The sequence below is a fragment of the Lathamus discolor genome, chromosome 5 (assembly GCF_037157495.1).
Source record: "Lathamus discolor isolate bLatDis1 chromosome 5, bLatDis1.hap1, whole genome shotgun sequence".
NCBI lineage: Eukaryota > Metazoa > Chordata > Aves > Psittaciformes > Psittacidae > Lathamus > Lathamus discolor.
The window spans coordinates 36,497,736-36,522,375 of NC_088888.1; the positions used below are offsets into that span (position 1 = coordinate 36,497,736).

The 24,640-nt window shown below is 39.9% G+C and overlaps 2 protein-coding genes across 2 annotated transcripts in view; both read right to left on the reverse strand.

Moving 5' to 3' along the window:
- Window positions 1–4,976, reverse strand: part of LOC136014285 (centromere protein J-like) — a 32,211-nt gene extending 27,235 nt beyond the window's left edge. The window contains 5 exon segments of the mRNA XM_065679075.1: window positions 387–525; window positions 1,210–1,305; window positions 2,364–2,594; window positions 4,247–4,390; window positions 4,676–4,976. Coding sequence (XP_065535147.1) covers window positions 387–525; window positions 1,210–1,305; window positions 2,364–2,594; window positions 4,247–4,390; window positions 4,676–4,976 — 911 coding nt within the window.
- A 9,641-nt stretch (window positions 4,977–14,617) lies between these two features.
- CCR6 (C-C motif chemokine receptor 6) lies at window positions 14,618–24,437 on the reverse strand. The gene is made up of 5 exons (XM_065679076.1): window positions 24,370–24,437; window positions 24,065–24,138; window positions 21,112–21,217; window positions 18,415–18,491; window positions 14,618–17,529 (listed from the first exon to the last, which is right to left on the reverse strand). Exons 4-5 carry the CDS (start codon window positions 18,421–18,423, stop codon window positions 16,444–16,446), a joined length of 1,095 nt encoding a protein of 364 aa, XP_065535148.1. The 5' UTR covers window positions 18,424–18,491; window positions 21,112–21,217; window positions 24,065–24,138; window positions 24,370–24,437; the 3' UTR covers window positions 14,618–16,443.
- Between the last annotated feature and the right edge of the window lie 203 nt (window positions 24,438–24,640).

Here is a 24,640-nt window from a genome sequence, read left to right on the forward strand (position 1 = left end):
AAAAATTGATCTTGGCACAGATGAAGAGGCAGAGTAAGGACAAGAATGAATGAGCTACTGAGACTGATGCTGCCATTGCAAACTGATGGCCACAGCAGAAGAAATGATGGCGTAACAAAAGATGTTACCTCTCCTCGCCAAATTTTGTTTTCTGCCCTTTGAAGATCATAGTTGCAGAACCAATTAATTTAATTTGGCTAAACCAGCATCCCATTATATAGAAGCAGATCAGCTGTGAGTCCCTAGACCTGTCAAATCTCTGCCCATGCATACCTGCCACTCTCAAGCAAAGAGCCTTTGTGTAGCAGATGTAACACATAAAGTACGCGTACAGTCAAGAAGACAAACTTTTGTAGCTTGACTGACTGCTTAAGATAGATTCTCACCTGTCTTCTGTGTTTTCAGTCTTCATCTTTGCCTCTGCATCAAAAGGAGATGGAGGAATCTCCTCCTTTACTTGTTCTCTTTGTTCTTTGACATCAGAAAAAGTTTTAGGGAAACTCTTTTCTTTTAATGGACTGTTCTCTAAGCAGGAAGAAAAAGGCCAATGAAAACAAAGCTTTTCTAGAATGAATAAATGAAAATAAACCTAATAAAATAAATTAGAAATGTTTATATTTTTAACAACATATGCAAGATTTTGATCTTTGAAAACCCTTTATAGAATACAATTGAGTTAAGTAGGTAGGAGGATGCAACCCATGAAAAAAAGAGGAACCTTCTCCTCAAGACTAGTTGCTGGAAATAAGGAAAGGGTAAATGGCATGATTTATACTCCTTGTCTCTATAAATTTGTAATGCTTGGTTAATGTGTTCACTGCAGAACATTGCAGCGAAGACGCTTTGCTAGACAGTACTGAACTACTCATGTGTCTGTGACCTGCAAGCCAGTTCATTAAACAGTTTAACGAGCAGTATTTGTACACATGAGCCTTTCTAACTGAGCATTTTCTCTTCTATTTTCATTTTATTCTATTTTTCATTTCTATTCTATTTCACAAAAATGAACCTTGTCACCTGCCTTGCAGAGGTGATACAGCAGGTTGAGAGCAGCAAGGGATGTAGAACCCACGTGTCCCCCCTTACAGTCTCATGTGTGGGGCTATACTGTCTCCAGAATGTAATAGGAGTGCCCCAGCACTGTAATTTTTAACTAGTGCTTCCCAGTTCAAGGCAAGAACAATGTGTCCAAGCAGCTGTGTAATTCACCTTTGTTTTCTTCTCTGTTTTCTTCCTGAGCATCTTGTCGGGCAAGTTTTTTTGTGGGGCTCTCAGTATGCTGAAGCAGTGGCTCGGTGCTTATCCCTTTAAATAAAGATGTAAAGTGTTATGCAGGTTGTTGGTACACTCATGTTTATGTCTCCAGCAGTAAAAATCCACACTTCTCACAACATTTAGGAAGGTCTCAGTTCAGCCCAGGCCACATGCACACAATTAGCTGAAGCATCTTTCTAAGGCAACTCCACTGACCAGCTTCCAGCTAGGAGTTAACCTGATGGACTAAGGTCTCTGAACCTTCTAGCCTTTAGTTTAGCAATCATGAAGCAGATCTAAATTAGTGCTGCTGTCAAAAAAAGCAGCCATACCTCCCCCTGTCCTCGTGTGTTCTTGCTTTTAGGTTCCTGCTGTCCTCACCTACTCCCCCTTTCCTTCTTTTGTGCTGGCAGAAGTATTCCTGAAGCTCTCTGTTAAACTTCACTGGGCAACTGACCCGGGTTCAGGTTAACACAGCAAGAAATAATAGTGCCAGGCACAAAAAAAGAGACAAGACTCTTTCAGTGAGAGTGTCAGTCCTGAGCTAGCTTAAAGAATGTGAAATTGTAGTTTCAGTTGTACTATGGGACTGTCTCACAGCATCACAGTCAGGTCTGGCTATAAAAATTCAAAGGAATCAAGGATGCTGGTCTGATTTACATCCTCTTTCCATTTAAGTGGCTTCATTCCCACTTCTTTTTATTCCTCTTCCCCACATTTAGAAATGAACTTTTAATTTACTGTAAATTTCTCTTTCTTCTTTCTCACCCTTTGGTATCCACTTCCTACTTCTTCTCCCCCTAAATACAACATACTCCTTACTTCATATAGCTTATCTTTTCCAACTTAATGACTTTCTGCTCCATTTTTATATAAGGCCCAGTTTCTCTGTTAGTGTGAGAGGCAGGATGACTATGATTCAAAAAGCAAAAAAAAAAAAAATAAAAATCAAGTTTAAAATACTTTAAAAGCTTTTATAACAAGCCCTCATCAAAACAAAGCACCTTCCCCTGACCTGCAACAAAATCAGTAACAATCGCTAGCAAGTGAAAAACTCACAGGAGGTGCATGATAGCCTTAACTTCAGATTTCCAGTGCTTTTTACCCACCTGAATCTGAAAGCTGCACGTGCTCTCCTGAGATTTCTGAACTGCTCTCATTTGGCATGAACAGCGGGGATCTGCTTTGCTGAGCAGAACACACTGCCAAGGGAGAGGTCTGTAAGCGCGCCAGGCGCTCAACTTGGGAAGAACTTTCTGTTGGGAACTGGCCAGGCATGGAAGTAGCTGGACAGCACAGGAGGGGGGGCATCGTGGCTACTAAGTGAGAAATAGAAAAGCCTAAAAATAATTACCAGAGAAGAACAATCAGGGAAGCTTAAGACAAATATTTTGCACCAACCTGGAAATCTCTTGCTGAACCAGTATTGCACAGACACAACGTTGCTATTTCCCGGGTGGTTTGCATGTTCAGAATGAAATAACCAAATTCTGTATTTGTTATTTTATTTAAACTGTAAAACATGTTTTCTGCAACGACAAGTCATTACCAAAATCATTGCTTTTTACAGGGATGCTGAATTACAGGGAATTTATAAATTCTGAGCATGTAAAACAAACATTTTCCCTAGAATTTAAGTCCCTTAATAAGTAAAAGCGAAGTGTTGCAAAGGATCTCTGAGGCACTCCTCAATGCAAAAGAGGGGAAGGTTTGCCTGGTTACACATCTTATTAGAAGACTTCCAAGTGAAAAAGATGTAACAAGTTCCACACAGGGACCAGAGGCCAGCCTCACTACTTCCAGGAATGAAATCCCTCTATAAGGATAAAAAACCAGGTTCACTTCTTATTTTCTTTCTGCACACCACGATTCCTTTTTGTCCCGTGCCCTGACTCCAACAAGGAGAGTAGAGAGTGCCTGCAACTGAAATTGCCTCGTCCCCAGATAAGGCACGTTTTGAAAGAAGGCTGCTTTGTGGATTCAAATGCTGTCAGAAACTATCTCGACAAAAACCCAAAACCCAACTCGCTACTTCTGGGCAGATGCTCTAACCACACAGCTAGCAGATGGGCAGAGCCACTTCTGTCTGTGTTACCATGAGGCTTGGAATTAGAGTGAGAAAACTGATGCCAGGTCAATGCACAGATGAGGCAGGGGGTGCCTTAGGCTGCTTCAGCTCCTACCACATGGGTTAGGTGAAGCTGCCTCCCCAGCAGGTTATCTGAGGAGCAGCAGCAATCCAAGGATCACCTTTATCTTCCTATGCCCTTATGATGCTCCTTGTTATGTAGAAGCAGCCCTACCAAAGCCAAGCCAGTGCTGCCACAAGTCTGCATGATTTCCCTAAATACTCCTTTCACACTGGGGCCACATGCTGAGGAGAATGCACTACTATTGTGAACAGGGTGGGAAGGGAGCAGGGGGCTCTTCTTTTTCTGATTGCTGAGCAGATGGTGTTTTCTAGCAATGCTATTTGTATGGTATCAGTAAAATGAAGCTGTTGAAGGAGTCGCATCATGGTGTGAGGAACAGGCGGCTGTACCATTAAATATATGAATCTACAACAGAAACGCGGTGCATTGACTTTCTTTCACTTCTTTTTTCTATTAAAAGCTGTAGCTTTTGTATATAGGTACAGGAAAAAAAGGGCTACTTCATCCTTTCTGTAATGCTCACCATTATACTATCATTTTCTGCAGTACCATTCACATCTATATTTCAACAGAAGTCCACACAAGAAACTGTTATTAAACATAAAAGACTCCTCCTCATGGTTCTCCTGAAATTTTAACATACAAAGGTGGAAAGAAGTGTTTTCTGGGGTTTACAGCTTGTGTGTAATGAAACAAATGTTTTAGCCCATCTGCCAGAGTCCCCAGCCACTGAAAACAACTATCAAACCTATTTATTTAGGGAACTGTGCATTTCACTGCTGGAGTGCAAGCATCAGCAAGTGAGGGTGCTGCAGCATCAGGAGGGATTCCCCAGGTACCTGGGTCGTAAAGTGCAATAATTCTCTGCTGTTCAGCCACCAGCCTTTGCAGCTGCTCCATCTGCTGCCTCATCACCTGGTCCTGCTGCTCTGGAGTCTGAAAATGTCATGAAGATATAGTATCAAACTACATTTCTGGATGGTCTTTTAAGTAGAAAGAATTACCATATCTGGACTTAGGGGATAGGTATCTCTTAAAGTGCATTAGTTTTAATAAAGAATGTTGACATTTGTATTTAAGTGTCCACACAGATGGACACTTCTCTCACTTTTGTGTCTCACCTTCTGTGGAAGGAAATCCCAGCATACACACCAGAAGAAAATGATGATTGATGTGAGGCTCAGTAGCAAAACCTGGCAAAGCACATTCTGCCTGCACGGTGTCAGTGTACCCTTTGAGCTGTAAAATGGCAAAAGACTTTTGCAAACTAACCTGTTCCGTGTTTTTGTAGGTGGAAGCACAGTGGTTCACCCCACGCTCTGGGGCAGGGAGCAGAGGAGGAGTCAGCATTTCCAAGGTGCCATTTGCATCATGAATTCCAGCTTGGGTTTCACTGGAAGCCAACTTTTGAGGGAAAAAATCAGAGCTGGCCAAATAATGGGACTCCCTTGCACGCTGAAAGGCTTGGTTGTGGCCCAAATTATCTGATGAGACATTACTGTTGTCCACCATAGCACTGGCTTCTGAACTGTATAAAAGTGGACACTTCTTGCTGGAGGACTCACTCATATTCTCAACCCAATCTGAGGTAAAAGAAGGCATGACTTTATCAATTATTATATTGGAAGATGGTACCATGCTTGCCAGATCACTAGCAGTCTGCTGTGACACACGGTCTTCCTCCTTAAAAGCATCTGCTTCTATGTCCTGCTTTCTGAAATCCATATTAGGGGTGTGTAATAAAAACCATCATGAAAAAAGTGCCATACTCACAGAGTAAATCTTGTGATTTGTCTTTCTTTTAGTTTTTATTCAAGAAATTATTCTTTTTAGGCTAGGCTGAATGTAGAATATCTTCTGACTTCAGAAACTGTAAAATATATATATGGATGTATTTATATTTTTATATATGCAAAAGTATATATAAAATATTTATATGTGTGTGTATATATATAAATACTCTTAGGACACATGCAATACAAGAAACCTGTAAAATCACAATATTTCTGCCAGCTAAAATGGCTTAGATGTACTGCCTCCTCTTTCACTATTAAATCCTGAAGTTCGGACAAACAGGAACAGATGTAAGCCCTGATTACAATAGAAAACGGAACTCATTCACCACTAGAAATATTTGCCAAAGTGTCCTGACCTTGTCATTCAGCTGTATCTTCAGCTTTTAAATTCAGAGAAAGTGCTTAATGTCCAAGGGTGACTGCAGAAAGAAAGGGATAGAGACAACAGAAGCAAACAGGAGAAAACATGTGGCGCGTGAAAAAAATCAGACAAAAATATCACTAGAAAACTGCCTGATGTTTAATGATCAGAGGAATGTTTATTTCAAATAGACAGAATGACACTGCTACAGCTTGCATCCATTCTCCCTGAGACCAGTATGGCTGAGACAACTGCACAACACAGACATTCTGCTTACCCTCTTTAGGCACCTTGGCTCCAGTCCTTCTGAGGCAGGGGCCACGCATTCACTACTTACCTTCACAAATTGGGATAGGGGAGTATATTTCAGCAGCTGAGGATAGTGAGCTCCCCATCTTGTCTGCTATGGGAGGATTCAAATGTGGTTTGTTTTCACTCTGAGAAATGTGGAGTCTCCAGGAACTTCATTAGCTTGCAAGAAAATTATTTAATTCCTTCTTCCTGCTTTAATGTAAGTGGTTTGTTTAAGACATATACACATCCTACTGGTGCATCATGCGTAGCTAGGGAACATTATGTTGTTTGCAGGCTTAAACTCCTTTTAGAGGAATCTACAGTTCCTCTGGAAACATTTTGGAAATCTACAAATTTAAACCAAAGGAAGTCCAGACTGTCTGGGTAGATGCTTATACACTAAAATAAGAACCCTACAGAATGGATCTTCAATAGGAATGAAATGGGGGGGGGGGGGGGATATGATAGATCAGAAAGGATGGGCTAAGAAATCACACCTAGAGAAAAGAATAGAGCTCATGACCCTATATTGCAATAAAGCCTAAGAGGGAACACAAAGACCCAAGTCTCCCTTTTCCTCTGCTGTCAGCAACAGTATTGGATGTATCCCAGTATTGCACAAGTGTGGATATGATAATTTGCTTCTCCTTCAGATCCACGCTCCAGGTCAAATTCAAATGTAGCTAAAAGTTCCAGCCTGCCAGGGGGGTTTCTGAATATAATGCTGTGTGCAAGCTGGTTGAGTCCTTTTCCCATTTGCTTGATTCTGTTTTTTAAAACTTGGGGAACAACACATACCCACAAAAAACACTAAGCTATTCCTGGGGGTACAAAGTTCAAATGCTGAGCAGTTATCAGCTGCCAGTATGAAAGTCACTCTCAGTAGTTAAGAGGCAATACAAAGGCTGCTGGTGGCCTGTCCCACTGACATCACATTTTGCACTAGGTGCATAGAGACTCCATGTCCTGGTCATGCTTTTTCCAAAATACAAATGAAGGAAATATAATCTGAAGACTGAGAATGGTGGGATCTGTAAACGGGCAATATTTGCTAAGAGTATCTCCAAACACACACTACACTTTAGGCTCGACAGTGAACTAGTAAGCAGAAGTCCTGATCCCTGCGGTTCTTCCTGGACTGCACCACTCAATCAAAGCCACACCAAGCCTCCACATCTCCAGGCAACAAAGTAATCCCTCAGTAAATATGGCCAAAGCTTCGAAACTGCTCCCTGTGAGGTAGAAATGCCTTTGCACAGAGCACCTTGGCAAAGCAAACAAGGAAGCACAGAACAGGCTGACGATTGCCTTGTGAAGTGTCTGTGGGGATTCTCCATTTTGGCAGATATTTTTCAGTTCAAAATGCTTATAAAAACACTAGCCTGCTCTTTCTCAGGTGGTCTCCTAATAAATATTTGACAAAATAACTAAGTAAAATACTTTGCACTTTCACAGAGCTTTCTACACATGGAATTTTAAAGCACTCAATGTGTTAACCACTTGCATATGGTCAGTATGCCTATGTATATGTGACCTGATCTTTAACACTACTGAATCCCCACAAATTCCCCTGAAAGCAAGTGGAAATCTAACTGAAAGCCCTGACAGTTCTAATAAGGTGCCCCAAAATAACACTAGGAAGTTAACCGTATGTGCAGACCTCAGCTGAAGCCGTGGCAGAGCTGCCAGTGATAGGCGCAAAACAGGAAAGCCCTCTTCCCATAGCGCTGTCTGAAAGAAATTTGGGAGAAGACTTTTCCTAAACCCTGGAGCAGTTGCCAGCGTCTCCCTACTGGAGACAGGAATGAGAAGTTATTATCTGTTAATTTTGCTTCTGCTTTTTAAAATTGTATCACTAAGAATGGAGCAACAGCCATAGACTTGATGCATGTGGGGAAACAGAACAGGGAGACCCGAATCAGTGGTGATCATTTTCTTTTAAGCAGCACAGAATATAAAACAATCAACAGGAATTGAAGCGCTGAACATATCCTTCACCCACTGCACTCTCCAAAATCTGATGGGGTTTTTATTATTCTATATCTGCACTGCTTTGATACCTAACAATCCCAAGCACAGATCTTGATCCTTCTCTGCTGGGAACAGTACAACCCATAGCAAAATTACAGTTATTTTATAATCTCATGCAAATAAGTTAGCAGCTGCTTCATGGGTTACACTTGACTTCTGTAAATGTGAACATACAATATGAAAACCAACAATAACATAAAAAGGATTAAGTTTGTCCATTAATTCCTATTGACTTCTGTATGCTTTGGGACATGTCTAAAGTGATACGATGAAAAATATACATCAACACAAAAAATAAGTTATATTTTTCCTTTCAAAAATGCTAAGCTAGCCAATTCATTTTATAGGGGAAAACAGCTATCAGTAATACCAGAGCAGCATCTAGCCCTTCACACTTCAGAGTGATTCAAACAAAAACCAAGACTGGTATCAACCTAAACAAAATGGAGTTTCCAGGTAGTCATGTTTAATTGTAATCTTCAAGCCTTTTGTTGTAAGAAATGTGCTGAAAAACACATTTAGAAGATGTATTGGGTAATGACAGTGTTTAAAGTTATTAATGATTTTGTGATATGTTTATATTTGCTTATTTTTCATTATACATTGACTTTTTTTATTCTTACGCAATATGCAGTTATTTGATGATATAATAGGAAACTATACATTTATTTAAGGGGAGGAACATAGCCATTTACTTGTATTCAGTTCTTACTTGTCCCATATGACCACAATGGCTGGTGCATTTGAAAGCTACTATTTGACAACTGATAAAACTCATTACTGTGATCACTGACATCAAACAGTGGCAAATTATTTCTAATCTATCGCCAGTTCTGCACATGTCTCAATATTTGCTACTGGAGCATTGCTGATGCCACTGAAGTCAAGAGGAGCAGTGCCAAAGCCCTTCCTGTGCGGTGGAGCAGCACTGCTCCTCACCCCAAGAGAGATGCCGCCTCTGCTGTGGCAATATCTTTCTGCAAAGTCTGCATACCTTAACATTGGCGCTTCTAGTAGTTTCCTTTCTTTCTCCAAGTGGATTCCAGATCTTCTCCGAGCAGGATGCTGCCACCTGCCTCCCTAGCAAGCTGGAGTCTTTAAAAGCAGCGAAAACATACAGCATAGACTCCTTTTCCTCTTTTTATTTTCCAAATCTCTTCTTTTCCCTCAGGAGCCAGCAGCATGGGCAAATGCCTGCTCCAACCAGCCTGTGCTGCAGTGTGGAAGCAATAGCAGCTGTATGACCTCTGTACTCAGCTTCTGGTACTTCCTCCTATATTTTTTTTTGGATGAACAGCTTCAGGTTGAGCTCATGACTGCGCCAGCACCTTGCTGCAAAAGCCTAATGTGAGGGCTTGCTCTTCCTGAATCAGTTACTTGCTCGTGAGGTTTGTTTACTAGCCTTTACACTACCAGCAACTTAGCAACAGTACCCACAGTTCCATGCAATGATCTAGTTGTCATGAGTTACTCTCACTGAAGCTCATTTACCATCTACCATTTAGGATACTCTAGGGTGCTTGAGCTGCATATAATTTATCTTGGCCTCTGTAAAGACTCTCCAGGAGAGGGTTTTGTTGCCTTGTATATTTCCCATTCAAGTTTCCCTATAGCAGAATCGCTGTCACAGTTGAAAACTTCTGAATCAGTTTGGTTTGTTTTGCTTTCTCTTTGCAGCAAAAGCAATACCTCCCTAAGACAAAACAAATAGGCATGGGCAACTCAGTGAAACTTACCCTCTGAATAGAACAGTAATTAAAAGCAGCTTGAGAATTGACTTCAGCCTTCCTCTCCTGTCATTTATTTCTATAAATTAACCCCTACACAGAAGAGGAATTCACCAAATAGCCTGAAATTCTGAAATGGGTATATGATGCTTTTTCCCTTCTACAATCTGATGCTGTGTCTCAGAAGAAAAGAAGTTCTTAGGTAGAGTTAAAAAGGGCCAGAGTTTAATGCTCTGCAGACACTGGTAGCTGTTGTGAAGGAAAAACAAGATTTCTGCTAACTGGAGTATGTCCCCACCACCCGAGAAAGAAAAATCAAGTAATTGGCAATGTGTACTGATATAAATCATAGAATCTAAATGAGTACAAATTCTCCAATTACACAAAGACAGTTCAAGCCCACAGCAATGCAAAAAGACCTGGCTTCGGGAAAAAAGTAAATTGCATGACTGTGTCGTGCTCTGTAATATGTCTCTGTTCATTCGGGCTGCAAATAAGCTTTGATTACATCTACAAAGCGATAGCATCTACTTAAGGCCTGACGTTCCCGTGCATCCCTTGTGATGGGAAATCCGGTACAGACACTGCATTACGCTTTCAGACAATTTGTACGGGTTTTAACCACTAGAGGGAAATCTTGCACTATTCTGAGTGAGCAAACAGACTAAAATCGAAGCACACAGATTAATTTTTAAAATGTAACAATAAAAATATTTTCACATCTAAAAGAAATGCATGCTCTCTGAAAGAATCTTAAGGGATTCTTAGGATAGTATCCGTTTCTCACAATATGTTGTGAGACAGATGATTCCAATGTATCATCATTCACCTACGACACATTCATAAGACTATTTTAACTTCCATAATGGGTCTTTTTTAGAAATCAAACTTAGAAATCAAATTCACACATTCTAACAGAGAGTACACTCTCTGTATCTTGTATTCCCTTTTCTCTTCCATTCTGTATTTTAATAATGGAATATGGAACATAAAAATTGTTTTTATAAAAACATACTTGATACTGTCAAAAATAATAACAGACTATGTGGACTAGAAGCAAAACTTGATCTGATATCTACTAGAAATTCATAGGTTAAAAACTGGATGCTAGCAGAAGACGGACTAAAAATACCTCTGTAAAAGTTTTTCAGAAATGGGACAGAAAGCACAACAAAACCATGGATGGATGATCCAATCCAGGCTAAGAATTGAACAAACAAAAAAACCCCACACAATTTGCTGCTAGTTAGATAGTTTTTTTCTTTTATAATTCCTAACTACTAGATAGCACAAATTCTTCACAAATAAAACTACAATGTACTGTAGTGAAGTATCAGGACTGTCTATGGCTGATGTAAATCAAGATCACAGATATTCTCTATTTTGAAGAAAAGCTTACTCCAATGTTCAGCCACTGTTTCTTATGAAAGGAGATAAGCATTCTCTACTTCCCCTAATCCTCAGTGAATCACAAGTTTATCATAGAATAAATTGGAAGAGACCTTAAAGATCATGTAGCTCCAATCCCCCTGCCATGGGATGGGATTATAAATTAAATACATATTATTAAATTAATTTGTATCAACCAAAAAAAATGTATAGGAATAGCAAAGCTATGCTAAAACTGAAGTAGAGCTTTAAAAAGTTTTGATGGAAGAATATTCATTCAACTGGTTTAACTCAGGTTTATACATATAGATCAAATTGATAATGCAGTAATTCAGTATGTGTCTAATAATAAGGTAATGAAAATAAAGGGAAGATGACGACTACACTAAAAATATGAGCGGTGCATCTAGGTACGCAATTGGGTTACATAATTCCATCAATCCAAAGAAAACTGACTGTGGATATCAGCGAGAAAACTGTACAAGTGACAAGGTTTTCAATTTGTGGGAAAAAGGATCCTGAATTGGTGGATAAGAACTTTCACCATCAAAATAGCTTTTTTTTTTTTTTTCTTTACTATGTAAAACCCAAACTCCTTTCAACTCAGCTTAGATAATGGAGTTCATTCAACCAAAAATGGAGAACTTCTGTTAAGGAACTTGTCATAAAAGGAACTTAACTATGTTCAAAGCTGCCCAGAGAGCAGCCTCCTGTTTAGTAGTCACATCTTTACCACCAGGTTCCATGTCATTCACGTATAGTAGAGGAGTTGTCATTTAATTCCCTCTTCAGCCTGAAGGACCTCGCAACTACACTGCTCAGAAGAGAGTGAAGAGCTATTGGTGCAGTACAATTTTAGGGTGAAACATCCTCCTTTTTTAATTTTGTTTTCTTTTCTTTTCTTTTCTTTTGTTTTTTAGAGCTGTATTTTGCATAAACAGCTTCAAAGGGGCTATGAGCTCCTAACCCACAGGTGGTAGCAGGAGGTGGTAGGAGAGAATAATATCCTGGCTGCTCAGCAATAGCATTAAATGCACAGATTATGAGTCTCTTTCAGTGGTTTTGTGAAATCATTTCCTTGGTTTTTATTATAGCATCTGGAAACTAACCGGAAATGTCAAAGCATTTTAGATGTTTCATGAGACAAACTGTTTTGACATATTTAAAATGTTATCATTTTAACTTAATCTAAAACTATTTTTTCTAGTTCTGAAAGCTATGAGTACCATCTTCTTGCTACTTCTGCAGCAAGCACCCCCTGCCCCCCCCCCCCCCCCCCCCCCCCCCAGATTTTCACAACTCTAGTTAACAAGATTGCCCTACAAAGATCCAAAGCAGAGATTGGTCTAAATAATGAAATCAATTATGCACGTACTTAATGTACTTAATCATGTACTTAATCATTACCATTAGCCTTCCATGACAAAAACGTTACTCTTTAGACTGTTTTTTTCCTGTTTCTCTTCAGTTTCCACTCATTATCTCCAGCTGCTGTTTACCTTTGCATATAATGGTCATTTTCTTTCCTCTGCCTTTCCTTGCTAGTACCAAGGCCCAAATGACTTTGATCTCCAACGTCCACTGTGACTTTCTTGAAGGTTCACCAGCTTATAGTGATCACTCTTCTGAGAAAATTAATAAATAAATAGAAAAGGTAGCACATAAAGTTTAATTGCCATGGGAAGAAAGTTGTCACTTTTTATGGGGAGCTGATTAATAAATAAGGTCCATTTTCCAGATGATACACGTCAGAAAACAGATGTACCTTTAGGCTCCCTGCACTGAGATATTATGTCTTTATTTAATGCTGTGCACTGATAACCTACTTCCTTCTGAGCTGCTTAAATGGGAAGTGTCAAGCAGGGCCACCATGGAGCCACCAAAAGCAGAATGGAACCCACTAACAAGCAGAGACCTTGTATGTGCAACCAACACTACAACCCAGCCCCCAGCTGAAGGAAGATATGAATTGCCTTCTCGAAGCTTATCAGCTCCATCTTCTGTGTGTACGACATGACACAACACTGTATCTATAGTTCTCTCTTTAAATTGGTATGAAATGAGGACCTTTATAAACCAAATCTTTTTTCTTCAAAAATAATCAATGGAATGCATGCAACAAAAAAGAAAATTTCATTATGTATTTTCTATGCTGTGTACTGCACAGCTACCACAACATGAAAATAGTAAAAAGCAGCACCCATAGCAAGCTATGAAGTTACTATGAAAGAAACACTCAAGTTCCCATAAATCTGTGCTGTTTTCATGCCTTAAACTCCCATCACCAACCCAAGCTCACCTGTCAGTTCTGTTGACATGTCCTCCAAAGAATATCTGAGGGCCCATAAGCAGCACCCACTAGCCAACCTGACACTGCAGTCACCTGCCACTGAGCACTGAGCACCGGGGTTCTTCCCTTTCACTGCTTTTGCTCTGAACTGGTCCTGCACTTTTACCTTACAGTAGATTTCACAAAAAAAGTGGTAAGAATGTTTTGCATGTAAATGGAATTTTTAACTACCCGCACTTCTGGCCTGTAGTTGCACTCGAAATTTGAGTAAGAAAGCTAGCATCGCATGGACTGGAGCTGCAGTTCTGCCTGCTCATCAGCCCCTTGAGAGCCCATCCTACCTTTCACCCTGTTTCTCCCAGAGACAGGGTGATTGTTCATGGCAGTTAAGATTTTGGCTGCACCTCAAAGTGGGATTTTTAGCAAGAACTTGACAGCAGCACAATTCATACCTCAAGTCCCACACATGCATCGTGTTTTCCCTTCCTTTGGCAGCACTTCTCACCCATGAGCATTGGAGGACAGCTGGGTACATTTTCTACTTTAAGCATCATTTCCAGTGAGCACTTTTACCGTCCCACTGCACAGCAGCCAGGGAGCTGTGTTGCCTCCTGTGTGAGGCAGATATCCCACCGCTGCCATTCCTAAGTTGCCAGTGTCCCTCACGGTTACCAGGGGCTGGTAACCCGTAAGGCAGCCTCCTCCATGAGGAAAAAATTCTTTACAATGAGGGTGGTGAAACACTGGCATGGGTTGCCCAGAAAGGTGGTGGATGCACCATTCCTGCAGACATTCAAGGCCAGCCTGGATTTGGTTCTGGGCAACCTGGTCTAGTTGAAGATGTCCGTGCTCATGCAAGGAGGGGCGGACTAGATGACCTTTGAATGTCCCTTCCAACCCAAATTATTCTGTGGTTCTATGGTCTCCACTGGGCATCTGCCAGCAAGTTCTCCCCAGAGGGACAGTGACAGGGTCAGTAACAGCCTTTTAGCCACCATCTCATCCCCCAACCCCACCCCAGTGGCCACGTGGTCAGCTTTTGGATTGTTCAGTAGCTAAAGGCCAATGCAGGCATGGCAGCAGGGCCAGCAGGAGGGTGGGCATACGCTTTGGAGCCTTGCAGGGCTCTGCCCAAGAGCCACCATAGCACTCACTGGGCTTCAGTCATCAACTTCCTACCCTAGGGCACACTCCTTCATGAAGCCTCTGAGGGTGAGAGCTCTGCTGCTTAGATATGAGTGAACTTGCACTGAATGAGAGAATGTTTTCAAAGCAATACATTAGCAAGAAACTCTTAGATCTGAGGGCATGTTTTCCTTTTCAGTAACATTGTTTATTGATTGAATTCTCTTCCAGAATATCATCAGTGCTATATACAGCAAATGCATGCATCTGCGTTTTTTGTATCATATTATTGCAGAAGTTGCTATTCAGTCATGATAAATATATGCAATCTTTATCACACCTGGTGCTGATATTTAAAAACCTCACGCTGCACTGTAAAAAAGGGTGGATTGCACCAGCCAAGGCAGCACTAGTTTTGTATCATGCCATATCAATGCCTTTCAGCTCCAGCACTGTCCTTCTTGGCCCTTTGGACTGCCACTAAACAATGTGGTTAGTAATCCAAGCTCTCCAGCTATGAACTTAAAACAACCAAGTTTAAGAGCAATCTGCAAATCACATTAATTTACACAGCATAGGAGTGCAATATCCCACACAACAGCAAACCCAGACATACAGTTTGTGCTCCCATCGCAGCAGAACCGTGGCAGACTGGCGGGTAGCTCAGCAGACTCCAAAGAGTGGTGCTCCTCTCCTCCACCCTGCCCCTCTACTCTCCAGTTCCTGCTCCTGTCAATCTTGCCATCCCACCATGACTGCTACGGTGTGGTGAAGCTCACTCAATGACCAGAAGATCCACTGAGGATTTGCTGAAAAGCCATGGCTAGGTAGAACTAATTGCATTTATTATAAATATTCTTATATTCATAGTGAGTCAAATGCTGACTCAGTGAAAATTCTGACCGAATTAAGTCAGACTCTGTTCTTATTTATAGATATAGTCCTTAATAATTTCTGAAGCTAATAACGCAAATTCTATATATGCATATTTTTGCTAATAAATCCATTCCTAATGAAACTTCACTAATGGTAGCTAAATACCAAGAAATATATCATGCTTTGTCACTAATCAAGTTCCAACAGAAGGTGTTGGAAATCTTGCAGTTCTGTACAGTTTGCTGCCTTTTAAAAAGTGGAGTGTGAATTTCACCTAGAAAGAAACAACTTTTCACAAAGTGACATTCACCAGGTTATCAGCTATTCCAGAACTGGAATCCTGTGCCTAAAGATGAGAAGAACCTCTCAAGCAAAACCCCATTTTCTGTTCATAAGACACTCTCAGGAGATGTCATAAAACCTTTTTAGGGACATTTAAGTGTTCTCTTTAATTAATAATTTTCTTTTCTCCTAGCCTTCTCTTTAGTAGACACTGTTGGCTTTGACCAGCCTTAGTCTTGGTTTAAGCAGGTCCTAATGAGCAGGGGGAGTGTAGTACTGGGTCTACAAGACCTAACACCTAAGACCGGCTGTGTCAGCAGCCTTGAACTTGTTTGTTCATTTCTGTTTGTTTTCCTTGCCATACTTTGCTCAAAATGCCATCTCTTTGGGTTAGTATTGTCACAGCGTGACCTGTCTGCAACAAAAGAAGAGTGTAGATCTGCACTTAAATAGGATTTCCAGGAGAAGTAAGTGACAGAAACAACATAAGCATAAGTAGAATGAGCTTGGACATAAACTGATTCATTTGCTGAGTATTTTTGGGATATTTCAGTGATGGAGGACAGATGAAATGCAATTTTTCCTTAGAAAACAAGGGAGGTTCCTCTGCAAATTTCATTTTCCTGATAATTCTAACAGATTGCACTTTACGAGATTGTGGATGTTAGAGAGGTAAATAAGAGTTCAATTTTCCATAGGACTGTGTTACTCTTTTGTTGTAATTCTTTTCCTGAGAGGAGCTGTAGATTGTGGCAAATCCCTTACAGGTCAGAGAAGCCCAAATGACTTGCAGTCACAAGCAGTGACACTGGTACGGGTTGCTCAGTGAGAAGAGTCCTTCGGTAGTAATGGTGTTCAAATTGTATTACATAGTAAAAGAAGACCCATTGTCAGTGAGAGTTTCACTAGTCTGTCTTGAATGATAAATATCAGAGTTTGCCCTTGAACCACGCTTATAGTATTTCTTGTATCTCATGCAACATAGGTCCTTCATTATCTTCACAAAATAACTTCTGAACTTCACTCCAATAAATGCATAAAGCACAGGGTTCATGCAACAGTGTAAAAATGCTATAGCTTCTGTGGTGTATTTTGCATAGGCCATTATCTTGTCACTTTCACAAGATTTGTCTATCTTGCCCATATTTATGGCTGTCACGAGAAGAACAATATTATAAGGTACCTGGCAAACTAGGAAAACCGCTACAATTAATATAATCACACGGATTGCTTTGTTTTTCTTGGAATTCTGAGCTTGTTGTAAGGATTTGACAATGAATGTATAACAAAAAATCATGAATATGAAAGGTATGAAAAATCCAAATCCAACTTGTAGACACAGCAGCAGTGATTTCAACATTGTGCTTTCAGATATTCTATCAAATTTCTGATCACAAATCTCTTTGGTTTCATTGGTGGAGAAGCTGTAACTTTCACTGTATAGGAAAGAGGAAGTAGAGATTAAAATTGATGATACCCACACAGCCAAACAAATGAGTTTACTGTATGCGAGTGTTCTTGCCCTGAGTTTAAATGACTTTGTTGCCTGTACAATAGCAATGTACCGGTCCACGCTGATAAAGGCCAGAAGCAGCATGCCACAGCTGAAGTTGATTGCATAGATACCTCTGGTGATTTTGCAAATGAAATCACCAAAAATCCATTTATCAGTAGCATAATTCACTGCCCACAGTGGGAGAGTGAGAACAAACAGTATGTCTGCTATGGCCATGTTGAGGAGGTACACATCCGTCATGGACCTGGTTCTTTCGTATAAAGCAAAGGTCATCACTACGAAGATGTTACCAACTAAGCCAATGATACAAATCAACGAATACGCAACTGGCAGAAATGCTTTTGTGAAGTTCCTGACTTCCAGTTTAGAACAAGGTTGTGTGATTAGAGAAGCGTAGTCTGAATAGTACTGATATTCTGAGGTACACGAAACTGTCTGTAAAAGAAAAGATTGCAGTTAATATCAGAGGTATTAATCTCTAATTTCTATGTAGTAGAAAGATGATAGATAATAAAGTCATACAAATACAGTACTTCGGAAATCTTTCAGAACTTGGTATACAAGCATTATAGGGCGTGTTGATGTGAAATAGAAGTGAAATTTCTCTTATGGTAACTGTAATACTTCTATTCAGTCCTTCTCATGTCTCAGCTTCAAGCCTATGTCGAACTCATCTGAAGATAGCCCACATTACTTTTTCCTCCTGCATGTATTACATGGTTTACACCAACTACACAGTGAGAATTACAAATCACAAATTACAAATGCATTTAACACTGCAGAGGAGACTAACTCAGGAATTTCATAAAATCTGTATTAAAATACGAGATGCAGATAATACATGGAGATAACCTTTGGGAGTGGAACAAAGGTTTCCACCTTAAAATACATTATGCAGAAAGCATTAGTCTGCTGTCAAAGAAGACCCTACAGTATGAAAGTCTGAATTTCAAGTTGGGGTCTAGACTTCCTTTAGTTTCACGGGATGGGAACAGGTCCTTCTAGCATGTTCTGCATTTCATACTAATGTAGCTTCTATAAATCAAGCCCCAGAATGATTACTTCTCTCCAGTCAGCTAGAGAGGCAAACCAGGAAGGCTAACCTGAGACACATACCACAAACACCAGACCTGTAGTTACACTGGGAGAGTGCAAACCCAATAAACAGTGTGCCTTGACAGCAAATTCTGCTGTCAGAAACATATCTTCAGCTAATCACTCCTGCAATTAGGGCATTTGAACCAGCAGCCTCAAAGAGCTGGGATGTCCAGATCCATTGCTTCATTGAGGTACTAATATAGTTATCAGTCAAATACTTACACAATTCATTTTGGCAGTACACTTCTCAGCAAGTAAAATACGTTGTGAAGAACTTCAAAATACTTTCCCAAGTATTTCTGAAGAGAAAATAAAGTAGATCGGATTGGGAAACCAGCACAAGAAATGTGAGCAAGTAGAAAAACACAATTGAAAATAAAACTTTCTTCTAAGAAGAATCTCATCAACTGTATCAGCAATACAGAGGAGCATCTCAACAAATCACACATTTCTGCAGCACAATGTGCAGTTGTGGAAAGTGGCTGATTTGCATCAGTATCATTAAAAGAACAATCTTACACAGGGAATGTTTATTTATAGAGGTAATAAACAATACATGAGAATACATGACTCCTACTTAACACTGACTTTGCACCACAAGAAATTAGAGTAGATTAAATTTTACTTTCAGAAATTCTGTATGACAATGGCAATCAGTGTGTCAAGGGAAATGCAGGACTTCAGTTATCTAAAGGAATAAATCCTTTGACTCTGGTTGCAGCCAAGCTCAGACTTCTGCAAATCATACCACAGAGTCTAAAGTCACAGACAAAATGGAGAACATGCCATTGTTGGCTACATGCACAAAGCGGGGCTTGAATGACTTGTTTAACCTCTACACAGGAACCCATGGGCAAGAGATTTAGTTCCTTGGCATTCCCCTGCATGTGTTCAGTCCTCCTCTTCTTTCCATCAGCTGCTCTGTGAGACTGACACATGCCAGCAATTCAGCAATTGCAGGGACTGGATGACATAAGGTCCCATGTTTGCTAAGGCTGTGAGTAACAGTTTTGTCTAGACTTCGTCTGCTTTTTGTTAGTTGTGCTGCTAGTTAGGAAGTGTGCACAGGACAACTTTAAGCCTAGCTAAACAAATCCTTCCAGTCTGGGAATTACCTGAATTTTGAAAGAGAGAGAGAGAGAAAGACAGATAACCTGTGAAAGTAGGGCAGATGCTGCCTGGATATAATTCAGAAGCTGGGGAGGGAAAGCACCGAACACCCTCCAAAAGCACAATGAGAATGAGACTCTCTATGACTCCTTCTGGGAGGCTGGCTCATGACAGAAGACTGCAGATGGGTAAAGAGCCATGCGATATGATTTTGCTTAAGCATCACAGGTTCTCTGGTTCTCTGCCCTTTAAGTCTTTAACCACCTCTCCAGCTTCCTCTGCTGGTTTTTCAAAGCTGATTTTCAGAAGCTGCAGGAATATGACAGCCTGAAAGCACTTGAACACCTTCTGAAGCAAGCTTTAAACACTTTAAAGTGTCTCTCATGTGTAGAAAGGTAAGGCAAGCAGGTAAGTTATACAGTTCAATTGGGGATGTTGTCCCCTCAGCCCGTCTTTGAGCAGCTCTAGTCTCCACTTGCTGCTTTACTGTCCTCTGACCCCATTCAACCAGATGCCCATGCCCTTGCTTGGTGTTTCTGTTACCCTTAGCACCTGGCTGCAACTAGAGTAATTCTTCAGTGAGACAGCACTAAATGGGCGCTTGTCTAGATCATTATTTTAGAAACTGTTATTTTATTATTGTAAGAAAAATATCTTTCCAGGTATCCAATATTCATATCTTTCTAGGACACACATGGTTAAAACATACAAAGAGAGCCCTGAGAGCATATATTGTCTATAAAACAACCATTCTTCATTCCGTTCAGCCAGATATTAGTATAACATGTAGAAGGAAGAAGACAAGAGTGAAGGCATTTACAAGACATGCCTGCAGCTTGCAAGCAGGGCTAAGAAAGGAGGTCTCTTCAAATTAGTACTGAAGAAGGGCTCTCTAGCCCTCAGAAGAGCTCAGCAGAAGCCTGCAGGGAACAACAGCTACACATCACAGGAGAGCTCTGTGCTCTCCCTGATGCCATGGAAATTCACAGAGGCACCATCAGTAACACACTTATTCAGAAGAGGACTTCCACTGTCCAGCAAACTTCATGAGGACAGTTGGTATGAGAATAGCAGAAAAGGACTCAGCTGAAACCAGAATTGCAGAGATCAGATTTAGAACCTGATTTAAAGCTCTCGAGCTGATTTCTTTTTCTGAATTTGAAGCAGCATTCACTGAAGTTATTAAGAAGATGCACTGGCTGTGAAGGAATTGGAATCAGAACTCTATAAACACAATTTTCTTTTCAATTTAAATCTTTCTAACAGTCTTTCAACACATACCTTTATAATTTATAATCTGCATATTTATGGCTTTATTTAGCATCAATGTATTAGGAAATGATTAAAAATAATTTTCCATGTGTCTATGGTGTATGTGTGATCTAACATTTTTCAAATGCCACATATGGGCACATGTCTACGTGTGTGGACACAAACATACTTATGTTCTGAATATTAAATATATAAGCCTTGCTTGTTTTTAGCTTATTATTTTTCCACTTTATCCACATTATCATATTTCTTTTCACTATGAAAGCAATATGTGAGTACTCAAAAGTAAGACTAAACTACAGTGTTAAATATGAATACATCATTTGAATTATACAAGCAAAAGACAATGGATAAAGAAAGACCTCAGGAAACAGACAGAATTCTATAAGGTAAAAACTCTCAATACTTGGAGGGAATCAAGAAATATTTTGTAAGCACTGCCCACCATTGTAAGTGCACTGTGACTTATGTGCTCAGTTTAAAACATTCATCACATACACATACATTATCAATCACTTATTTTGTTTTGGTACTTACCAGATTTGAAAATGGTCTGAAGATCGGTGAAAGAGGATGTGTGATTCTGTTACATTCTTTTGTGGCTGCCTCAAGCACATTTACCATCAGCCTCCACAGGAGCACACTTTAATTTGAAAAACAAGAAATAACAGCAATAGTTAAAGGTACAGAATTAAATTGAAATAATCACCACTTCCTCCTGACAAGCAATAACAATAACCTGCTTTTTTACGTAAAGGAAAATATTTAACCTTGTCTATGCTGGAAGCATGCAAGCTGGAAGCAAGTCATTTAGTCATTAGGCTCCCTATGACTAATACGCTAGCACTAGAATAATAAAAAGTAGGGTGCTAATTGCACTGTGCTCAGAACACACGCTGAATGATGGTCTATTTTTGCAAAGGGTGCACTTCATGCCATGCAGATGAGCAGTTTAATCATTAATTACTTAAATCAGCAAGATAACTTACAGTAGTTACTGTAACTGAGACAAGTGTTAGATACCAAATTGAATAACTGCTGGTTTTCTAAATAAAAACATAATAATCTGGTTCTTTTCAAGGTGCACATTGTCCAAACATTTTGTCTGAACTGTTAACATAAAATATGCAAGGTTAGGAAGGAACATGCAATTGTATTTGCCTGTTTGGCACAAATATTTGCTGTTTGTGTGCATGCTGCTTACATGTGTCCTTAAAGTCAGTTAGAACTAGACATGAAAATACTTATTTTACGATGCTTCTTTTCCAGACCTTGGTTTCTGATAACTTAATGCAACTTAGATGTTGCATTAACAGGAAAAACAGAAATAGTAACAAACCCCTTCAAACTATCTGTTTATTTTAGAGATTGTGTGTGTGAACTTTCAGTCGGAGCTTGAAAACTCATTAGAGACACCAGATGGCATTAATACAGAAAACCTTGTGAGATTAGAGTTAATTAATAGAACGTTGGAGCTAAAGGAATGCAAGGTGATAGATGTCATACTCACTTCTTTTTCAAAACTGAGCATACCACAATAGCAGTGGCTTCCTAGCAGCTTTGGTATGGCACTGCTTTCTGCTAACCATAGCCAGAGGATGAAACCAAAACGCTGCATAGTGTCAAACTATGACTTGGTAGATTTAGAGTATCATGTCATAATGGTTTCTTCTAATTTAAGCAGGCACATTTCATTTTCTCAATGGCTGATTTTCATGGGAACCAAGACTTTGGCTGCAGCTATGACAAAATCCCAACATATTTGCATAGATCAACACAAAGATACTTAAAAACCCTGAAATGCGGGTTTTGTTTTTTCCTATATGTGTAAGCGTGTGTGGACACGGTGCATGCATGCTTTGATTGCTACTGCTGAAAAGCCTTCTTCACTGTTTGATGCATACGACGCCAAAAAAGCATGAAGTCTATCTGGGCTGCGGTTCAGATAACTCACTATAAGATTAACTCGGCCTCCTTATTGCTGTTTGGACTAAAATGTTCCCTGTCATTACAGATCTGGGGAAGGTTATGATTAAATCCATAATGTAGGTAAGTATTTGAAATATGGTCTGGTAAAGTCAAGTTACATGGAGGAAAGAATACGTACAAGTTTCGGTGCAGAAGAGGAGAGGTAAACACAGAAGGCCAAGAGAAACAATTGTAGCAGATGACTAAGGTTATCTCTATTTTAAATTTCTATGGATTAATCAAACTAGCATGTGCAGTTAAAAGACCAGGGTGCATCAATGGTCAAAAGACAGATACCTAAAAGCTGCAAGGATGAACAAGTCATGAGGCAGATATTCTTCTCCCCAAGTGTCTATATCTGTTCAACTTCAGAAGCACGACATGACACTGAATGGACCTTTGTGGTCTGTGGGATAATCTTTGTAGTCTTAGCAGCCACCATGCTCACCACTGTTTCGTAACTGTCTGAAGCAGTCCAGGTTTAGTGACTTGCAGCAGTTGTTGAAGGACACGTATGTTTTAACTGGCCTATGAAGATGAGCAAGGAGAGCTGAGCTGTTGGTCAATGTGAAAGGGCAGCACAGAGGCAAAGGGATGAATGGGAAGGGTACACGAGCAGTGATGTGGTGCAGGGTGCTAAACAACTGCACTGCATTTTGGTTTTCTGCATTGAGATGATTGGAAAGGTGCCCAGACCTTACGATTCTTTCGAGACATCCTTAATCACAATAGTGATTACTTAATCACAATAGTGAAGTTCTTTTCCCTATATGATTTATTTCATAATTTATAAAAAGTTCCATTGTAACATTTTCATCACAGTCTCTGACACTTTAAAACATGGGTTCAAATCCTGTTAAAACCAGCAAATTCAGAATAAGAGCACATTCTATGTTGGTAAAGGAATTTGCCAGTATTTCACTGAGGGCCATCACTGTGGGCCTTTTAAGAGCTTCTTTCTCATAATGCTGGGACTAAAGAGGTGGATCTACATACATCTTGTAAAGCAAACTTTGTTACACAAAGACAAACCTAGCCCGTGGCGGTCATATAAGCAGCAAATAATGAGTAACAGAAGTAGAAAATCCCCTTGTATCACAAAAATGTATGTGACTTCAAGTCACTGACTAAGTCCATGGTGACAGTAGTCCATATTCAAAGAAGCACTTCTGCTGCTAGTAACAGATTCCAGCACTTCACTCAGACAACAGCCTACTTTTGGAATATTGACAGATTAGCCTGTGAAGCAGCTGAATACTATCAACACTGATTCATGGAATGAGAGTCACTAAAAGATAAGTAAGAATTCTAATGCTTAATTAAAATATAAATCAGAATTTTAGTTTATCCATTTCAAAAGCTATTGCTTATCTTGTTCCATATACAGGTGTTTTCTAAGTTATGAGTTATCTCATACTTTTAGTCTGCAATACATCAAATATTCAGCATGGATAACAGTCTTTCAGAAGGTGAAGAATTCACCATGTAGGCAAATGCCCAAGTTAAAACTAGTTCAACATACCTTCTCACTACGTTTTCTTCCGACCCAGTTACAAAACCCAAACAGCCTTCCGTGCAGACGCTTTGTGCTTCACTCTATGGCAAATGGAAAAGGCTTTTATCTTTTTATCACAACCATTTGAAAATCTGCATGCTATGCAAATGGAGCCCCCACATGTAGCTAGTTTCTGTTCATATGTTAGAGCCCTGACAGAAAATCTGCTCTCATTTAGCTAATGGTTATTGTGGTTTCTCAAACCTCATCATGATAGTTTTCTGCCACCACTAGTTAAGGAAAGAAAATATTAAAAGATAAGGAAAACAAACCCATCATCTGGATTATTCCAGCACCCACGTGCTGCGTCTGGAATGACGTGGGGTTTTTTTAAATTCTAAAAGAAAGTAAGCACACCCCCCACCCCCCACACACACTGTTCCATCCTCCTTTAATGTTCGTTCAGTTAAATTTAGATCAGTCTAATCTGATTCGAAAATCTAGCCGTCTAGTTGAGGTTCTAGTCTCTCCAGACTACAAAATATATACTATATATTAACTTTCAGATTATGTTACCTATTCTTTTCTTTTAATATTATCCTT